At 34.8% G+C, this 18,303-nt stretch overlaps 1 protein-coding gene across 11 annotated transcripts in view; it reads right to left on the bottom strand.

The window, feature by feature from the left end:
• The window catches only part of CAMK2D (calcium/calmodulin dependent protein kinase II delta), a 292,904-nt gene that overhangs the window by 35,037 nt on the left and 239,564 nt on the right, over nt 1-18,303 (bottom strand). For 7 of the 11 annotated variants that reach the window (XM_027103580.1, XM_027103582.1, XM_027103575.1 and 4 more), the window contains 5 exons: nt 15,221-15,315; nt 12,771-12,893; nt 12,458-12,541; nt 11,978-12,020; nt 8,630-8,667 (listed from right to left, as the gene is read on the bottom strand). In XM_027103580.1, the coding sequence (XP_026959381.1) occupies nt 8,630-8,667; nt 11,978-12,020; nt 12,458-12,541; nt 12,771-12,893; nt 15,221-15,315 (383 nt within the window). The remainder of the gene's footprint in view (nt 1-8,629; nt 8,668-11,977; nt 12,021-12,457; nt 12,542-12,770; nt 12,894-15,220; nt 15,316-18,303) is intronic. The other 4 variants (XM_027103579.1, XM_027103576.1, XM_027103586.1 and 1 more) reach the window with 2 other exon arrangements.

The following is an 18,303-nucleotide window of genomic DNA, read 5'->3' on the forward strand; positions in this document are numbered from 1 at the left end:
AAAAAATTGGCAAGTGATATACGTATCATGCAAAATTCTTCAGCAGGCTGTGCGCATATGCCGACATGCAAATGTACAAATATGTTACGCGGTTTTGACAGAAATAAAATGTCAAATGCTGCAAACATTTCAAAAAGGGAGTACTCTGGTTGCCTAATCCCCGAAGCACGATAAATCAAGGTGATTTGTACAAGTAGTCAAAGTATGCAACTTATTTTAAGAGCTGTGTAAGGATGTGTTGTGTTACAGTGCCCCATAAGGTGTGCTTTCTCTAAGTATTTATGAGAAGTTGAATATACTAGCCTAATGAATTTGAACCTTAAAAAACAACATTTTTTATTCCCAATTAAGTAGTAATTAGTCCTTTCTTTGTGTAAGGCACTATATCAAGCAGTAAATTTGTAGGCTATTTATCAGCCTGACTTCTCTGTAGAGAGAAAAAGCGTTTCATTGAATCATTTGACGAAGAAGCTGAGATATGGTGAAAGTGCTTTCAAGAAGAATTTCCATGTTTGTGATCAGCACAATGGAATTATATGAATAATTTACTTTCAAGGAAAAAGCAGATTTTTTTCATTCATTTCTAAATTAGAAACTGGCTTTATTGATAAGAAACTTGCTCCCATAATGAAAAGACAAAGCTATTTCTCTGTAAAACTACAAATGAAGTTGCAGATTAATAAGCACAGTTAAAAGGACACTGTAACTGCCAGTATTAAGACACGTTCCTTAAAATGGTTGACAAATTTTTCCATTAATAATGTATTAATAAAATATTTCTAGCAAAGAAATTTAGTAATGTTCATAAGAAAGACACAATTTTCTACTTGGAATGATTAAAGGGTACTGCCAAAAAAAATTGGAAACTTCTAATCAATAGCTATGTGTTCAGCAATGAAAACAAATTTTGGAAAACGATGCAAACATTAGTCAGTGTACTTTCAGAGATTCAATATTAAAAAAGTGATCAATTTATACAACTGTAATATATAATATTTAATCCAAAGGGACAGACTAATTAAAGATATATCCAGAGTCTCCACAACATAAAACCAAAGCAGAGTCTTCATGCGTTTCTTAATGTGACCTAGTATTCAAATTTAAACTCAAGATGAGGATAAACCCATGCACTGTAAAAATAATTCATGTAAGCAGGAAATATCATGCAACAACTCTTACAAATGACATAGCTAGAATTATCGAAGTGTCCACTCCAGCTGCTATGCTTGGTCTTTCACTTGCTAACGATATTGAAAATAATTGTTCACATGTGTGATGCTCCTGACTACCTCGAGTCTTTTAGGGACTCAGAACATTGTAAGTGTCACGACTGTAAAATACATCTCATATTAAGGAACATAACACTTCATGTTTTTTTACTTTAGTAATTTTAATATTGACCAACTAAATGTTAGACCAGAGGAAATGTGTTTTCTAAGACTTTAACACTGTAGATAAGAGTAAGGAAAAGTAAAACCCATGACTATACTTAAAATTTGAGAAAAGTCTGATGAAGTATTTTTCCCTCCCCTTAGAGATATAATAATGGATGAGAAGTAACAAAGCAGAAAGATGTAATACGTTCGGGAACTGCCTCCTTTCACCCTAGGGACATGTATACAAGTACTGTTATTTAGTTAACGTGCTATGCAAACAATTTACAATGGACAGGAAACATCATAGTCTTCTTTCAGGATAAGCAGTTACATGTCTGTTACTGAAATGCATATAATTAAACAAAAACAAACATACTTCACAAGAAGTGAAACTCCCTGATTATCCTCAAATCCATGCCAAACAACAAAAACACCACAAACAACAGGGAATTAAAAGAAAACAAAAAGCACACTATGACAACAGAATGAATAAAATTCAAAAGCAACATTAAATTTAAACAAATAACTATGAACTCAAGTTGATTTTTTGAAGATAGTGGAATGATATAGCAAGAAATTCTAAAATTTCATGCAGAACACATCTAAAGTACAATGCAGACAGGCATGGGGGGGAAAACCAGATGGAATTGCTTAAGATACACAGTCATCTCGACATACAGACTTGTTAACTGCACTTTTACTGACTAATTGCACCATTCATTTCTCTTTCACAATGTCATTCATTTTTGTTTTCAAAGAAATATGTGTATAGTTCCAGATAAATTAGGCCCAAAAGAAAGTATGGTAGAAAAGGGTAAGGGTTTTCTTTCCTAATTTGAGATTATGAATTAATTTTGCTTTGAATATTTGATGAGATGTGTAATCTTATCAAAGCAAGATGATGTTGATTCTTTCTGAATACCTTGTTTCCATCAGGGTTGTGGATTACAGTAGTTTGGGGCTCCTGAGTGAGAACAAAATGGAGAAAGAAACAGTTCGCATCGGTAAGTACATTCTTAACTAGTGCAGGGACAGAGCAGAGTGAGCCAGCTGACACAACTAAATAGTGACAAGAGCTTAAGCAATGGTAACTACTGTCAGAGGTTGCAGCTGACAAGATCTCTGATGAAAGATCTCCCTGGTGAGTCCATGAGATACAGCACCTCAGTACCCAGCAGCAGCATGCACGAGACCTTATTCGTGATCAGTATACAGACAAGGCTTTGAAGTTTGGAGACCTAAAGAGGCACTTGCTGTTTCACAAAGTCCTATATCTTTAACAAACAGCCTGTTAATATCTGTCCCATAGAAAACTGGCCAAGGGCACTGGAGATTAGAACTTTCTGAGATGATCTCAAAGTCTTTGTGAAGATATTTTTCAGCTGTATTAATTTGAGAACAAATTATGGTGTCACAATACACAGATAAATACCCTTGGAAAACCTAGAATCACTGGACAACACTTAAAAAAGGGCTATCCTAAAGAATGTATTTCACAAGTCCATAGAAATTCTGAGAAACACTGAAAAGGTTCTAGAACTAATCATATAAACACTGTAATTTGAGACACAATGCTGTTAAATCCCATGTTAATTCATATATATATAAGAAATTTCTGTTTTATAGACTGACATGAAAGATTTGTTCGTAAAGTCATGTTTCTCCATGAAGAATATATTATTTTTCCTATTACTTTCTACTAGAAAACTGAAGAAATAGTCCCAAGCGGAAAATAACAGTCAAATAACTGATGTAAAAAACGATTCAGTGTCAATACATCAACGGCATGCTTGGCATTTTCATTATATGATGTCCTAGCAACTGGGAGTTACTGCAACCCATGGAGAATGCTCTTCAATCATAAGCACTCTGCCCACTAGACTATCTCATCTCCACTACACTTTATGCTGAATACTTAGAAAGCATATTTACTGCCGTCCTTCTTCCCTTCCCTGGCTGGAGGTATGATCAACACTGTCTTTTTTTGCTAGTAAGTAACCTGCTATCTTGATGTGTCCTTCCTTTAAATGTTTTTAAATTGAGCCTTCTGGTTAACTCTAGTGGGACAATCTCCCTAACATTTTCCATTCATCTGAAATTAACAGTACACAGGACAGTAAAAAACCATTAACATTTCTGAAACTCATAAATCAAAACATGGAATAATTTGGGGAAAACATTATGGAACTAAGAACACTGAATGCCAGTATTCAAACCTTGAATTTCAACATAATATGGTCTCAAAGTGTTAAACTGATTGAGTTGTTAATAGTGTGAATTTGATAGAAATGGAAAAAACTGATTCCCATTGATAATTCAAAGCTCTGTGCTATGCAATTTCATCCTTTGGATTAAAGTGAAACAGTGATAATTTAATTTAAAACACAACAAACAAAAAGCTTTAAATTATCCAGTGCCTCTTTATCTCAGAAAGTGAGGTCTTACAAAGCCCTGCTGTCATAATAAGAGAGAAACAGGAACTCTGAATAAGGTCCACATTTACTTTTGTCTGGCAGTAATCCTCTTAGCTCTCCTTGATGTCAACAGTTGCGTCAGGAAAAGAAGAAACCACTCTTTGCATATCTAGAGCTATCATCAAAAGAAGAGCTAAGAGCAACCAAAGCGCATTCTACGGTATTTCTAAGGCAGCATGCAACACTTTTAACTGAAGACCACAGCTATCGTCAGTACAATGGTCAACAATGAAATGAGGTCATCTCATGTTAGAAACACACTGTTTGACAACTACCTTAACAAAAAGAAAAGAACTTTTCTCATATCTTAGAAAGCAAAAACAAGAACAAAATCCAAAAAAATAAAAATAAAAAATGTATGTATCTATATAGTGAAAGCAAATGAGAGAAACACCAAAAACAGTAAAGAACTTAAGAAGGGTTACAAAGAGTCCAGGTATACCAGCGCCGGGGTAGGAATATTTTCTTTGGGGCTGGTTACCACGTTGGCTTTGTTGTTTATCTGTAGGTATGCAGAAAATAGAAACAGAGATGCCTTAAACCCCTCGGTAGCCAATGTCTCTATACACAGTATGTCTATGTGGAGATATAGACATGAAAATAAAGAGCCACTGAAGATGAATGTGAAAGACACGGTGATGACTGACAGGAATGACGATCAATTCTAGTCTCCGATGGTCACACCCGGGCTAGGACTGTGTCTGTGATGGTGGAATGACAAAACGGACTTGGCTGCTTTGGCTGTGCCACCTTAGCAAACAGACAAAGAGCTGCTTCAACGGAGCTCAAATCAAGTGTCAGAGTATGAAATAAATGTAAACATTTTCATACTCTGCAGGTTGGATTCTGTTCCCCAGCTTCCAATTTTCACTGTTATGAATACATTCCTTTTTTCATTTGATCCTTGAGCCTGGAGTCACACATAGACTGTCTTTCTCTGGGCAGCCATCATCATTTTGTTTAGCAGGAATCAAATTAAAAACTTAGGTCTTCTGACGAAATGCAGGCTTTATAGTAAAATATCTTAAAATGATAAGTCTGGGTCTCCTTTAAAAAATACATCTTCAATTATAAATGAGCAAATCGAACTCCTTACTATATTCTGGATGCAAAATGACTTTATTTTTCACAATAGTTTGAGAGGAAAACACTATGTATTCTATCAAATTACTGCTATTGTTGAAGACTATTTGGTAATACCATTCCCTTGCTTTAACATAATTGGTTTTGACCTTAAAGAAAGATCATTATCACTATGGAAGCCACTCTGAAAACAACTCAGAGGGTCAATAAGTATTGTAATGGCCCAGAGAAGACTTTGTTGACAAGTGGCAACTTGAAACTACAATTGAGTTTGGTTACTAAAGAATCAGAGACTGAAAAGTAATACTCAACATTCATTTAAACTCATGCATGACATTGTGATTATCAAACAAATATAAATTAACATTCATTTTCTTGCACTATATTATCTAGTTGTTTTCTTTACATATTATTATCTAAAAAATACATCCCATAATTTTAGTATAAATGTACTTAAGGACTTAGAGAAAAACATTCTGCATAAAATAAATGAATACCAAATGAATATTTATAAGCAATTACACAAATTTAATTGTTTAGACTTTCTAAGCATTCTTTTCTTTCATATTTTATACCTACAGATCACACTGAAACTGACACTGAGAGGAAGACAGAAGGTCCAAAAAATTAACTTGGGTACGTAATAATTTGCTTTTCTATTCATTCCTATTTGTGTGACTATTTGGTACCAGTATTATTTAAATACACTATAACACTGCGCTCAGTGACATGCAAGAAAAGAGAGAAAACTTGGTGCCCTTTACTGGAAAACTCTTTAAATATTAGACCATCAATCTATGTTTCGAGGATAGTTTAAAATTTTTCTTTAAATAGAAGTGTGCAGAATTTAACATAAAATTTGTGCAATAGCCAAAAAGGTAAGAGATAATGGAGTTTATTAAAGAAGGGTCAAAATTCAGTATTCACTTTAGTACAGAATATATGAGAAAAGAGGAGGGACACACATGCAAATAATTTCCTATTCAGGAAGAGTGCTTGGCAAAACACAGCTGACTTCTTATCAAATGATCAGAAGTGTTTAAGATTAAAGCCCACAGGTATTTAATATAATCCATTTAGTTTGTATCAGTGATTGCAAAGAATGAAAGAGGAATATACTGAGATCTTTTCTGTTCTGAGATATGAGACTTGATTTTTTTCCCTAGGTTGTGGTTGCCAAGAACTGCTTTATTTTAGTGGAAATGTCTCACGGGCATACCTACGCACACAAACATAACCGTATAAGCGCACACACATCAACACACACGTTCCCACACACGTTCACACACAGATACACAGCATACACACACTGTCGTCTCTTCCAAATGAAGGCCATTCTGGCTGGATGAGCCATCCTTTATTGTTAGGCATGGCAAATATGAATTAAATGAATATGTCCCTCAACCACCACTTTTACTTGTGTTTAAATGTACAGTTAAAAACATTTTGGTTAAAGTTTAGCTTAATGATTTTTTTACTGTAGAAAATCTTTTGAAGGTATTTGTAATATTGATTAATTTAAAATAACAGGAGAATTTCTAGGTAAAAGGCTAGGAGGACTTCCTTTTAAAGAATCAGGTATCAAGTATGGGCTCAACCACAGCTATCTTTTAAATATACAAGAGCTCTGGCACTTCTGTTTGTGAAATGTATTTATTTTATATTATGGAAGCAGAGTATTTTTATTTAAAAAATTAAATGAAACCAGATATTTAAATTATGCGCTGAACTATTCTTACGTTATAAGAATAATAAGAATAAGGCATGGGCAAGATATTCTTATTTTTCAGGTGTTGAGCTCATTCAGTTTTAAGGTTAATAAATATTTTTTCCAAAGGTGCTTAACTTGGATGAATCCTTGTAAGATCACTTTCACACAATTTATAAAACTCCATGGTGGATGCACTCTGGTTTATCTGGACTAAGAATCACTCCTATCTTAGTAATCATGATCACCATTTAAAAATAATCCTATAGTGTTCCTTCACTTTTCACAATAATTATAGACATTAATTATGTCATGGTTTCTTCAGTTTTAGGAGAAAACTGCACTTTTTTAATAGCATATGGATGACGGTATAAACTTTTTACATATTTCAAAAATTCCATTTCAAAGAAAAACAATAATATTTGAACATGGGCACTGTGTTTGATAGTTAATTAACATTAACCTGTAATGATCCTATACTTTCTCCACTTACACTAACTTAGGCAAATAAGACTGTTCTATTCCTAAGTATGAATTTTCACAGGAGGAGAAATCTGGCAGATAGAGATCCTCACCATCATCTGAACACTCGAACTGGACTTCCTTTTCTGAATTGACCAGTCAAAGAGAAAGGAAAAGAAACAAAATATGACCGGTTGAATTTTTAAAGTATCAAAGCATGGAGCACAGAATAATTTTGTCTTTAAAGGTGAACTATAAGTTGACTGGAAGAAAAAAGTTCTGGAAATGTTTCTTTCTATATAAGGATAGTAGTAAAAATAAATGTCTCAATAGAAACTGTGAGCTCTGTATCACCAAACAATACAGAAAAACACAAGGGAATAAAACATTTGGAAAATTTAAAATATCACATTTCCACCAATGTTACATTGGGAAGAAAGCAGACATCAACAGTCATTACTGAACTTTAAGTTGAATAAACTAAGCAGAAGGAAGAGAATATTACAGGTTGAGGACCGGAATTAATCAAAGGTAAATGCCAACCTAACGGGAATCACAAGTGCATGGTCACCATAGCTCTGGAAATTCCCAAATCACACACAGACAGGTGCTGAAGAAATGACTGGGCGTGAACATGAGAAGTGACAGATGATTTTCTAAGTTATATATTCAAAATGAACTGACCACTTGACTTTGGGTCAAGTTTAAATGTTAGAAAGTTAATTAATTCCCAAGAACGTTGAAGTGTTCATGAGGAATGTAGGTGTCTGCCAGTGGAAGAGAAAGAAAAGGATTAAAGAAATAAAACATCGAGGTAATACTCTGGAAAGATAACAAACACAATGCATGTATAAGGTTATATTCAATCAAAGGTAAATTCCTATGAAACAAAACAGGATCAGTAGAAAATAAACTGTACTATTTTGTTTAGAAATCCAAGAAAGTCAAAATATTCTGCCATTATCTTTCTTGGAAAATTTTTCTAATTATTTGTTCAGGATATTCATGTTAAGTCTGTCTCAATACCTTATGATAGAAGAACAGGAACAATTAAGACCTTTATAAAAACTGCCCAAGCAGAGAAATATAGTTCATTTGAATTTTGATTTCCTAGACTCAATGATTTGATTTTTCCCCCCCATGGGCTATAAATTTCAGCAGCCTTCAAGAACATAGCATAACTATTTGGAAAAGCATTTGGTTTTCAGGGATTTTCAGGTCACCATGACAGTTTGAGGATGTAGTAAAACAGAGAGGATTTAGACGTTCAGTTTCTATGGTAACTCCACATAAAGTCTTATTTTGTCATGATTATTTAATATATAATAAGTAGAAAAAATGCAGCTTTTCTTGGTATAAATATTAGTCATTCCTGTACATTAAATTATTTTATATTTCAACCTGCATCCTTTATCAGGAACTACAAAAAGTATAAGCTGCAATGACTTAGAACTTATATTTAACATTTAAAAATAATCCAGCATCTGAAAGTCAGAAATGAGTTTAGGAGCACCTGTTTAACTTACCTTTACTCCATCTGGTTTCTTCAACAAACTCTTGGCTGCTGCAAAACGAGAGTAAAATCAGTTTAGTGAGTTATCCATAGAAACCGATAGCCAGGCAACAAAACAGGTTATTGTTTCCTTCTACCACCTTTACTGATTTATGGCCAACATATGCCAAGTTATCAAGGTCACATTGATGAGCGCGAGCTTACAGGACATTGAAATACAGTATCACTTTTCTTGGTCTTGCCACATCAAATTTAGAACTAAATTCTTATTTAGTTCATTGAATATAATTGGACACTTTGCCACTTATATTATTGGACTTTATTTCACTGTTGGCTGTGAAAAGGATACTGGAACTTTAACTGGACTATGCTTTTGTAATCCAGAAAGTTGATTTCAAGTCTTTAGACATCAGCTCACAGATTGTATTACATGTTCATTCACACCAAAAGTATCAGTTCTGCCACTTAAGTCCCTCTTCCTAGAGGTTTAAAACTCATTTGTGACAATTTTCTCTGGCTAAATAACATTCTTTTTAATAAATATATATTTGAAATCAGATAATTTCATTTTTACAAAAATATTAATAACTATACTTAAAATGAAATGGTATATTATTGACCTAGAGCAAATTTTTTAAATGCTTAGCATATGACCTTTAAAAAAAGGTATTATGTATTTTCTTATACTTCAAAATCAGAATACAAAGGTCATAGACAAAAGCCTTTTACACTGAAAAATTAAAAATCATAAAATTTGAGGCGAGATAGAAAACAAAATGAAATCTTCAACTAAAGCAGAGAACTCCTAAAGTACATGGTCTTACATGAAACTTTACTTTTTTGGAGGGAGCTTTTAGCATTCCTTCTGTTACTGAACTCCTTGAGTATATTAAAAAGTGAAGTGAAAAATATACTTATGAATGGGTACATACACGGTGAACAGATTATGTAACTGTCAACGACAATTAGTAGATCAAGTGTAGAACATCCACAAACATGTAGGACAAAGTACACACTTATGCTTCCATTTAATGTTAATTATATATATATAGTTATTTAAGTACATCAGAATAGAATTTGGTATCTGAAATGGAAATACCTAGCTATAATAGAACTGCATGAACATGTAATTTCCTGACATCTGTTTGATTTGGGCCATTATTTTGATAGCACTTTGATAAATTTTAAATTTATTTAAAAGATACAAAAATGTTAATTTTATTTAGTCTTTAGCAACAAAGCTATTAATTTATTATTAATAAGGCTGTAAGAAATAGTAGCCTTAGCTATAATACTGTGTACCTGGAGCTAAGAAGCAATATTAAGTAAATCCTGTGGCAGTTAATAGGTTAGAAAGCAAACTCAGAATAATTGGAATTGCAATAGCAAGCGAAGAGAAGACAATGATTCAGGGTAAGCAGGGATTTGGCCTGGGAGATGCAGAAATGTCCCTTTTGCTTACTATTCACCTTACCTCACAAGAAATACATTCCACATAACGGGAGAAAAGAAAAAATAAAAACAACTTTATAACCATATACTCATGGACAAGTTACTTTAAAGAGCATGTCTGGCAATGAAACAGAATGAATACTCAAAACTAAAATGCAATATCAACTATAAGATGTAACTGCGTCTAATGTTATATCAGTTGGTTTTTGAAATGACGGATAAAAAAAAGTTTGCTTTTCATGCTAAGACATTCAGAAACAATATCAAATCCACATATTAGTCGTGAGTTTTTAGTTTACACGATGATGACAAGGAAAATGTGAGGTAAAAAGCTTCTATACATGGGTACATATATTACTAAAGGCCCAATTTACGCGTGAGACTTCAACAAAATGTACAATCTTAATTCTGGAGATTTTTTCAAGTTAGTTTGTCATTAACAATACATACCATATAAATCATCCTACTTTTTAGTGATTCACTAATGACTGGGCCACAGTGAATATTAACTTATTTGAATATAGCATATATCAGTTAATATTTAATGAGATACTGAACTCACCCATATAAATGTCAACTATATTAATCAACTGTTCATAAAACAGGTAACTTGACAAAGGCAGTAACAAGATTTTACTACACCAAACAAATTGGACAAAATACATACAATTGACTAACACAGTCCCTCAGTCTGTAGTGTTACTCATTGTATTATCATTGTTGCTGTTTAACAGGTCAGTGGAAGCCTTTGGAAAGCCTCCTATGAACTCACATTATATACAATGGGAGACAAAAGGTGACCATTTAATAAAATGGTAAACAGTAACTAGAAATTGGTTGAGAAATTTGGAAAACATGATAATGATATGGATCATCACCTGACATCACTACAATACCCAGAAGTGAAGTATGTAGCAGGAATAAATTACTGAAGACATAGCTGGACAACTTGATGCTGCAGATCACTCTTATATAAACAGTAAGCAAAGTAAAAAGGTAGTATTTTTGGTATAATCGTCTGACAATTGTTCCAAGTTTAAACAGCCAAACAGTAAGCTTTACCAATGCAACAGTCTTGCTGCTTCAGTCCCTCTCCATACATGAGACTGATGAGCTTTTACCAAAATTTTAGTTTTGGAAACCTGATCCTTTGAGGTAACCTATCAAAAAAAGGAGTTCCAAAACTCAGTTTCTGGAAAAGGTATATACTTTATGTTGACTTTGGCAAGTCACTTCTACAATAAAGAAATAGTTTAGCTTTTTTCAGCCCATTATTTAAACAAACTTATTTTTACCAAGAAATCATTTCAAGGAACGTTTATTACTGTGGGGTAGGTTCTCTGTAAATTCTTGAGTTTAGATACCTTTGAAAGTTGTAATCATTCTTATAGCAGGCCAAGATACTACAGAACTGTACTTTCAAAAGAACTTAGGCCTAAGAGAATTGGGTTCCTCAATAATGGCCTTCTTCTAAAAATCTTGCTTACTGGGATTCCCTGAGAGAATGAGACAAAAACAAGAAACTATTCATAGTTATTACTTTATGAGATATCAATTAATTCTACGTTCAAAATGCTGAGCTTCCAGCTGGGGGGAGGACGTAGTTCCAAACTGTGTGCACCCCAGCAGGGGTGACAGAGGGGTTGCGTGTCCTGCTCCAGTGCTGACTAGAGGTGGGGCTGCCTGGGTGCCCTCGTGGAGAGTGTAGTCACGGGCCTGACGCCTCTGCGAGACAGCACCCAGGTAAGAGCCTCATGGCAGCCACAGGCGTGGAAGGAATCCATGGCATACATTTGCCATCCCCGAACAACAGTGTTTTTCTAATTATTAAAGAATTTAAAATTAAATTCCAAAAGAGATACCAGAGAGGAGAGGAGGGGATCAAGAGCAGAGTTCTTAACGCGTGTACCTGAAAAGTTCCTCGTAGCCAGCATAGTGGTCAAGATGGCACCCTGTCAGGGCGATAAGAACACGAAATTAATGCTGCCTTTGCAAATCACTGGCCTAACAAAGAAGCAGTGTTTGACAATAAGTCTTCTCCTAGCCTTACTTTCAGTCAGGGCATTTTTGTCTGTTTTTGTTTTTGGTTTCCTGAGAGTAGCAGGCCTATGTTTCTCATAATGCTGGGACCACCCTTGTGGGTGCGGCCAGATTCCAGTTATTAACCTGCACAGCTGTTTTCCACTGAAGGGAGGGACCATGGCACGCATGGCCAGTGATCCTAGCTCTTCATCGTAGCTGTAATTCCAGTGTAGATTCCATTTCCCAAAGACCCAAAAGAAGAGTACTGAGGCTTACACATTTAAAAGCCTTTGCTCCGTTCTTCACACAGAATCTCACTGCTCACGCTGCCAAATCTCCCTCCTCACAAAAGTGGAAACGTTCTTACCTTCAGTTTTCTTCTGGCATTGAATTTCTTCAAGCAGTCAACAGTCTCCTGTCTGTGCATCATGGAAGCAACAGTAGAACGTTGCTGGAAGAGGAGAAAAATAAACTTAATTGAGGATGTTTAAAAGATATTCATTCCTTAACTTCATCAAATTTTTATCAATGGTGCCTGCATCCATCTGACAGACTTACAAGCACTCAACTGCAAGAGTTTCCTAATAATGAATTTTGCCAAGACTATTTGTAAGACAAATTTTAAAGGAGAATGTATTTTTCATTTGCTCTCCTGAGATCTTCGGAGAACTGTCACTTACACAGATCCATGGGTGTTTCAGTGCCTCCGAGGCTGTGATACGCTTGGCAGGGTTGATAGTAAGCATTTTATTGATGAGGTCTTTGGCTTCAGGAGTCACTGTGTCCCACTCCGGTGATGGAAACTTTAAAAATATGTTTATAAAGGGTTTAAAAAATAGATACACTCAGTGGAACAGAGAAGAGCCAAATATACTAATAATTTCCTTAAGCAGTGAATTTCTTGTATAAGTTAAATTGTATCTACATATAGACAAACTGATGTAGATATATATATCCCCCCTCTATGTATATATCTATATATTAAGATATTGAGTGTAATTGATAAGGGACAAACATGTACACTAAATTGCCATAACTACCGATACATTCTTAAATTTGGAAAAATAAACTCAGTCTTCTAGTCCTCTCAAAGCGTATTTGCTTTGATATGAAAATTCAATTTTATGCAGCCTTTCGCGTAATTATTTATGCAATTTTGCAGAAGTCAATAAAGCTGCGACATTGTCACATCATCATGCTACTATGCCAAGGTTCAAAATAATGTGTTACGCCCTTCCACAACTCATCAAGAGTAATAGCAGAGATAATAAAACAGCTTCAATTCCTGTTCCCAAACTGACCTATATATTGTCGCTATTTGGAGTGCAGCAGTGAGAAGAAATCTGAGACTACAAATTTGAGCCTCAGCAGGATTTCATTTTAACACTTCAAAAATGATAAATTTCACCAAAAGAAAGTTCATGAAATTTACTCTCATAACTTCTATTAGTAATCCGTTTGTATAGTAATAATACGATAAAGAGATTTATTCTAAATTTCTGTGTATAAATTTTTGTTGATAATTATGTAACCTCACTTTCACTTAATAAGCATATTTAGTAGAAATAATATTCTTGATAGGTTAAGAAAAATGTATATCGCATTAGTTTCTAAATAAACAAAATATCAGGTTCTTTTCTCAATTCATGAATTTTTATAGACAATCTTGAGAAAAAAGGCATTGTCACTGTGCCTTAATGGACTTAAGTTAGTGCACTTTTAGTAGTCATAAAATAGGCAGTTTGTGATCCATTGGCAAAAGGAAACATAAGAAAAATGATATTGACTCTTTAATACTTGCAAATTTTTGCCAGTTTAACTTTAATTCCAGAAGTTTATTTTGGGCAGTTGTAAAAATTGCTAATCAGGAACTACTGAAGAAACACTCAACCCTGCTTCTTTATGATGTGCAGATCTTCTGATAGAAAATGAGGGGCTGGGTTCAACCTAGATAAAGGTGGGCCCTTTTCTTATTTTTCTAACTTTCACAAAGTCATTCCTTCACATTCACCAAGCAGTGCATTGCAGAGCTGTGTCTTCCCAGAGAGGTGCTTAGTTCTAGTCTGTAAAGATGGTGAATGTGCTAGCTTGGCCAGGTAAATTATAATCTGGTTTAATTATCATTAGTCTGGCTAAAATGGAATGCTTCAAAATTAAAGATTTCAAATACCTGTGATACACACATCCATCTGAATGTTACGTTTAGTCAGAAATGCATTGGGGAGGTCATGAGACCTGATACAATATAATACAGACTTCTCATAACTTTTCTCACAGCCACATTGAGCTTTTAACTTGTACACAGAAGGTGGACCCAATATTGCCTACCACTTAGCCCACTTAATAACACAGGAAGAGCATGTCCAGACCTTGCATTCTGACTTCCAGAGGACCGTGTGAGGTAAAACCAGAGGAGGTGGTAAATCATTTACAGACATATTTATCAAAGGAGAGAAAATTATACCAAAGAGCACAAAGTTAAGCCCTAAAGACAAAGTAGATAGGGTCTTGCTCTTCAGATACAGAACTTAATTCATACGCCTACTTTCAAATATTCTAATTGTAAATGAAATGTATTGGAATTGTGATTTTCAAATATTTTTCAATTGTGAAACCCATTCTTCATATCAAGGCTCTCAGAGAAGCCACTGGGTAAACAAAACAAACAGTCAAAACTGACAGAATGAAAAAAAAAAAAAAACTGACAGAATGGAACAATGTTCTATCTGATACATGGATCACTGCAAAGTATTGTTGGTATATAATTATGTGATAAGCATTTGAAAATATCGTTCAGCTAAACAGGTAGTAACCATTTCTAAAGCAAAAATCTTTTAATTTTTATATGTTTTAAAATGCACTAAGATCCAAATGCTTGGACAAGCAAGGTCCTTCCTTAGAGACTTCAAACTGTTTTCCTTTCAATCTTAGGAGATATTGAGCTAAAAGGAAATAGAAACTGGATATAGATGCTGTATTTCTTATTCTTTATCCCCCTTCCCCTAAGAGAGAGGAAAATAATAAGGGACATTATTGAAAATTATGGTTAAAATAGCAATGAAAAAAATCTGGTTCTTGGTCAATAAACAAAAAACCCTCGTCTAAAGCTGGATGAACATTTATTACATACATCATAAGCTCCAGCCTTGATCTGCTGATAGAGTCTGTGCTGGTCTTCATCCCAGAAGGGTGGATATCCAACCAGTAGAATGTAGAGAATGACCCCTGGAGGGAATGAGCATATTAACACAACGTTAAGTCACAGACAACAATAAGTTAAATGTAGCAGATCCACAATGATGTTAAGCCACACCCATTCAAAGAGGGGAAACTGGATTGTTGGTAAACTTCAGAGAGACATGCTCTGATCTACTCTGAAGTGTTCTGTGGAGGGTGAATGCTGTTCCCCCTATGCTCAAGAGCTCGGATAATGCGGCAGGTCCAATGCATGCACCAAAGAATTCTAAAGATGCACAGCAGGACAACGCTGAAGATGAAGCTCACCTGCCATCGTGGCTGACACATTTGGCCTCGCTGAACGCTGCCTATATATGATCTCTCTGCGCTTTTATCTATTTAGATACCATGTGATTTTAGTCACTTTGTAGGTTGACATTTAAAAACATAACGTGTTATTTATTTCCTTAGTCATTTTGCTGCTAATTAGGACATTTTGTAGAGCAGTTGTGCCCTGGTTATAGATTCATGCTCTAAATAGTCAGGGTCCCTGGGAGTGTGGATAACATATAAAGAGATGAAAATCCTTTTCTCTTTAATGACCTTAGTCTTCAAAAATAGAGTTTTTCAGTAAAACAACTAAACCAGTGTTACTACAGAAGAGTATATGTTACAAAGAAGGAAAAGTAAGAGGAAAGTGAAACTGTACATAAAATTCAAAGTATTAAATACTCAGCTTTAAGACAATTTGAGATCTTTTTCATAAATATCAATATGTAATTATTCACAAATTAATTTAATCAATACATGATTTAACTTTTAAATTAAAAATTCTTGCATTTGCTTGTTTTTAACTTGCCTTGAAATCATATCTGGGGTCTAAATTTCTCCCAGGACTGTCCTTTTTATCATCATATGTCCCTTCCTCTACTTTTGAAATACTTTATTACCCTGCTTAAGGTCTTCACTTTCTTTTCTAGCTCCTTGTCTTGGAGGAAGATCTGCCATTACTCTGACATCTCCTGCTTTCGTTTCTCTTGCTGAGTCCCCTTAACTGGGGAAGCCTGGGAGAGGTGGTAAGACAGGTGATACATTGACTGAAGTGACTGAGTCTTTTTTATCCCTTTGCCAAAGCTGGTCTCTTCGTTTCCTTACCTTTATTCTGTTAGTGACACCTAGCCCTGCTCCTGTCCATCAGACTTGACATCTGTATACGATAAACACTGTTGCAGCTAAAATGGCTTTAAACAAGGGTTTATTCACCCTAGACTTTTCTAACCTGCTTCAGGAAGACTCAGTTCAAAAGCTGATCACTACTGGAATAAAGCATTTTAAGCAACATTCTTAAATAAAAACCCAACAAGGCTTTAAATTCAAGGTTTAAAGTTACTTCACCACAGTGGAGTTTAAAAAAAAAAAAAAAGGACAATGCAGAAAATCACAATATATTGGTACCTCACCTTCACAACATAAAAATATTTTTTCCATCACTACATTACAGACTCAATGTGCATTCATTTAAATTTATTTTCATATTTTTACTAACAGAGGCATCTAATGACAATGATAACAATGATGATGATGAGAGTCTGTGTTTGTGTTCTCAGGATGCAAGAAGAAAAGAGGATGCACCTAAGTAGTTTTAACCCTCTGCTATGGTTTAGGGGGTGAAGAAGAAAATCAGCTTTGTAACTGGAAGAGTCTATAGCAATTTTCTTTTTCTTTGTGAAAAATTATGGAGTAATTTTATTCAGTAACATAGCTTAATAACACAGGCTGCATTTAAAAATTTTTTTAAACATCTTTGTTGGAGTACAATTGCTTTACAATGTTGTGTTAGTTGCTGCTGTATAACAGAGTGAACCGGCTATATGTACATATACATCCCCATATCCCCTCCCTCTTGCGTCTCCCTCCCACCCTCCCTATCCCACCCCTCTAGGTGGTCACAAAGCACCGTGCAATGCAGCTGCTTCCCACTAGCTATCTATTTTACATTTGGAAGTGTATGTATGTCAATGATACTCTCTCACTTCGTCCCAGCTCACCCTTCCCTTTCCCCGTGTCCTCAAGTCCATTCTCTTATAGTAATTTTTAATTAGACATTTTTCTAGTAAACATCTGGAGTTAGACTGTTATAAAATTATAAAGCAGACTCACAACTGTGACATTTAGCGTTCTGGACCTAGGCCTGGCCTGCTTCTGATGCTTTGTTCTTGTGCATTACATCTACTGGTAGACACTTGGTATGTACTTCTCTGGGAAGGGGAGGCTCACAGACAGTTCATTCCCCAAGAATCAGCAGCCACTATGTAGATAAGTGCTCATGATTTAATTGCTTGATTGAGGGATTTCTACGAAAAATGTACTTTTAATAAAATAATAGCATAAATATAGTAGATTTAAAAATACTTTCAGGCTGGAAGATTTAAAGAAAAGAGCTACATAGACATTACTGAGCAGACTGATGTGAAACTGTCAATGCCTATTTAAATAAACACTGTTTTGTAAGCTTACTTTGCCTTGCTCATTACACTAGATTCCAAGGCATTTCTGGGTTATGTGCTTCTTTGTGGCTCTATTTTCTGAAAGTACAGAACAACGATGAGAGTAGTGGCATTAATAAGGATAATATTAGTAAATTTTATTGCAGATAACACTTGCTGAGCACTTACCTGTGCTTTACTGCATTACCTCATTTAATCTCTATACAATACTATGAGGTAGATGTTATTGCTCCCATTTTACAGATGAGGAAACAGAAGCCGAGAGTTTAAGTGACTTAATTGTTTGAGCCACAAGCAGCCTTGACAAAGTCATGTCTTAAACATCACCTGCAGCCACCTTTTCTTTACTTATGAACCTTAGCAAGAATGATCATTTTAAGTTTTAAATTGTTTGTGTTGTCTAATTAAGAGGCCTTGACTTTCACTAGGAAGGTTTCAATTCGGTTCTGCCTTAAATATTCCCTGCAGCCACATGTTCCTTTAGCTATGCACTTTAACTTGATTATTTTAAAGTTTTTGTTGTCTATTT

The sequence above is a fragment of the Aethalodelphis obliquidens genome, unplaced genomic scaffold, assembly GCF_003676395.1.
Source record: "Aethalodelphis obliquidens isolate GAN/ISIS:26980383/991018 unplaced genomic scaffold, ASM367639v1 scaffold6, whole genome shotgun sequence".
In the NCBI taxonomy this organism is placed as follows: Eukaryota; Metazoa; Chordata; class Mammalia; order Artiodactyla; family Delphinidae; genus Aethalodelphis; species Aethalodelphis obliquidens.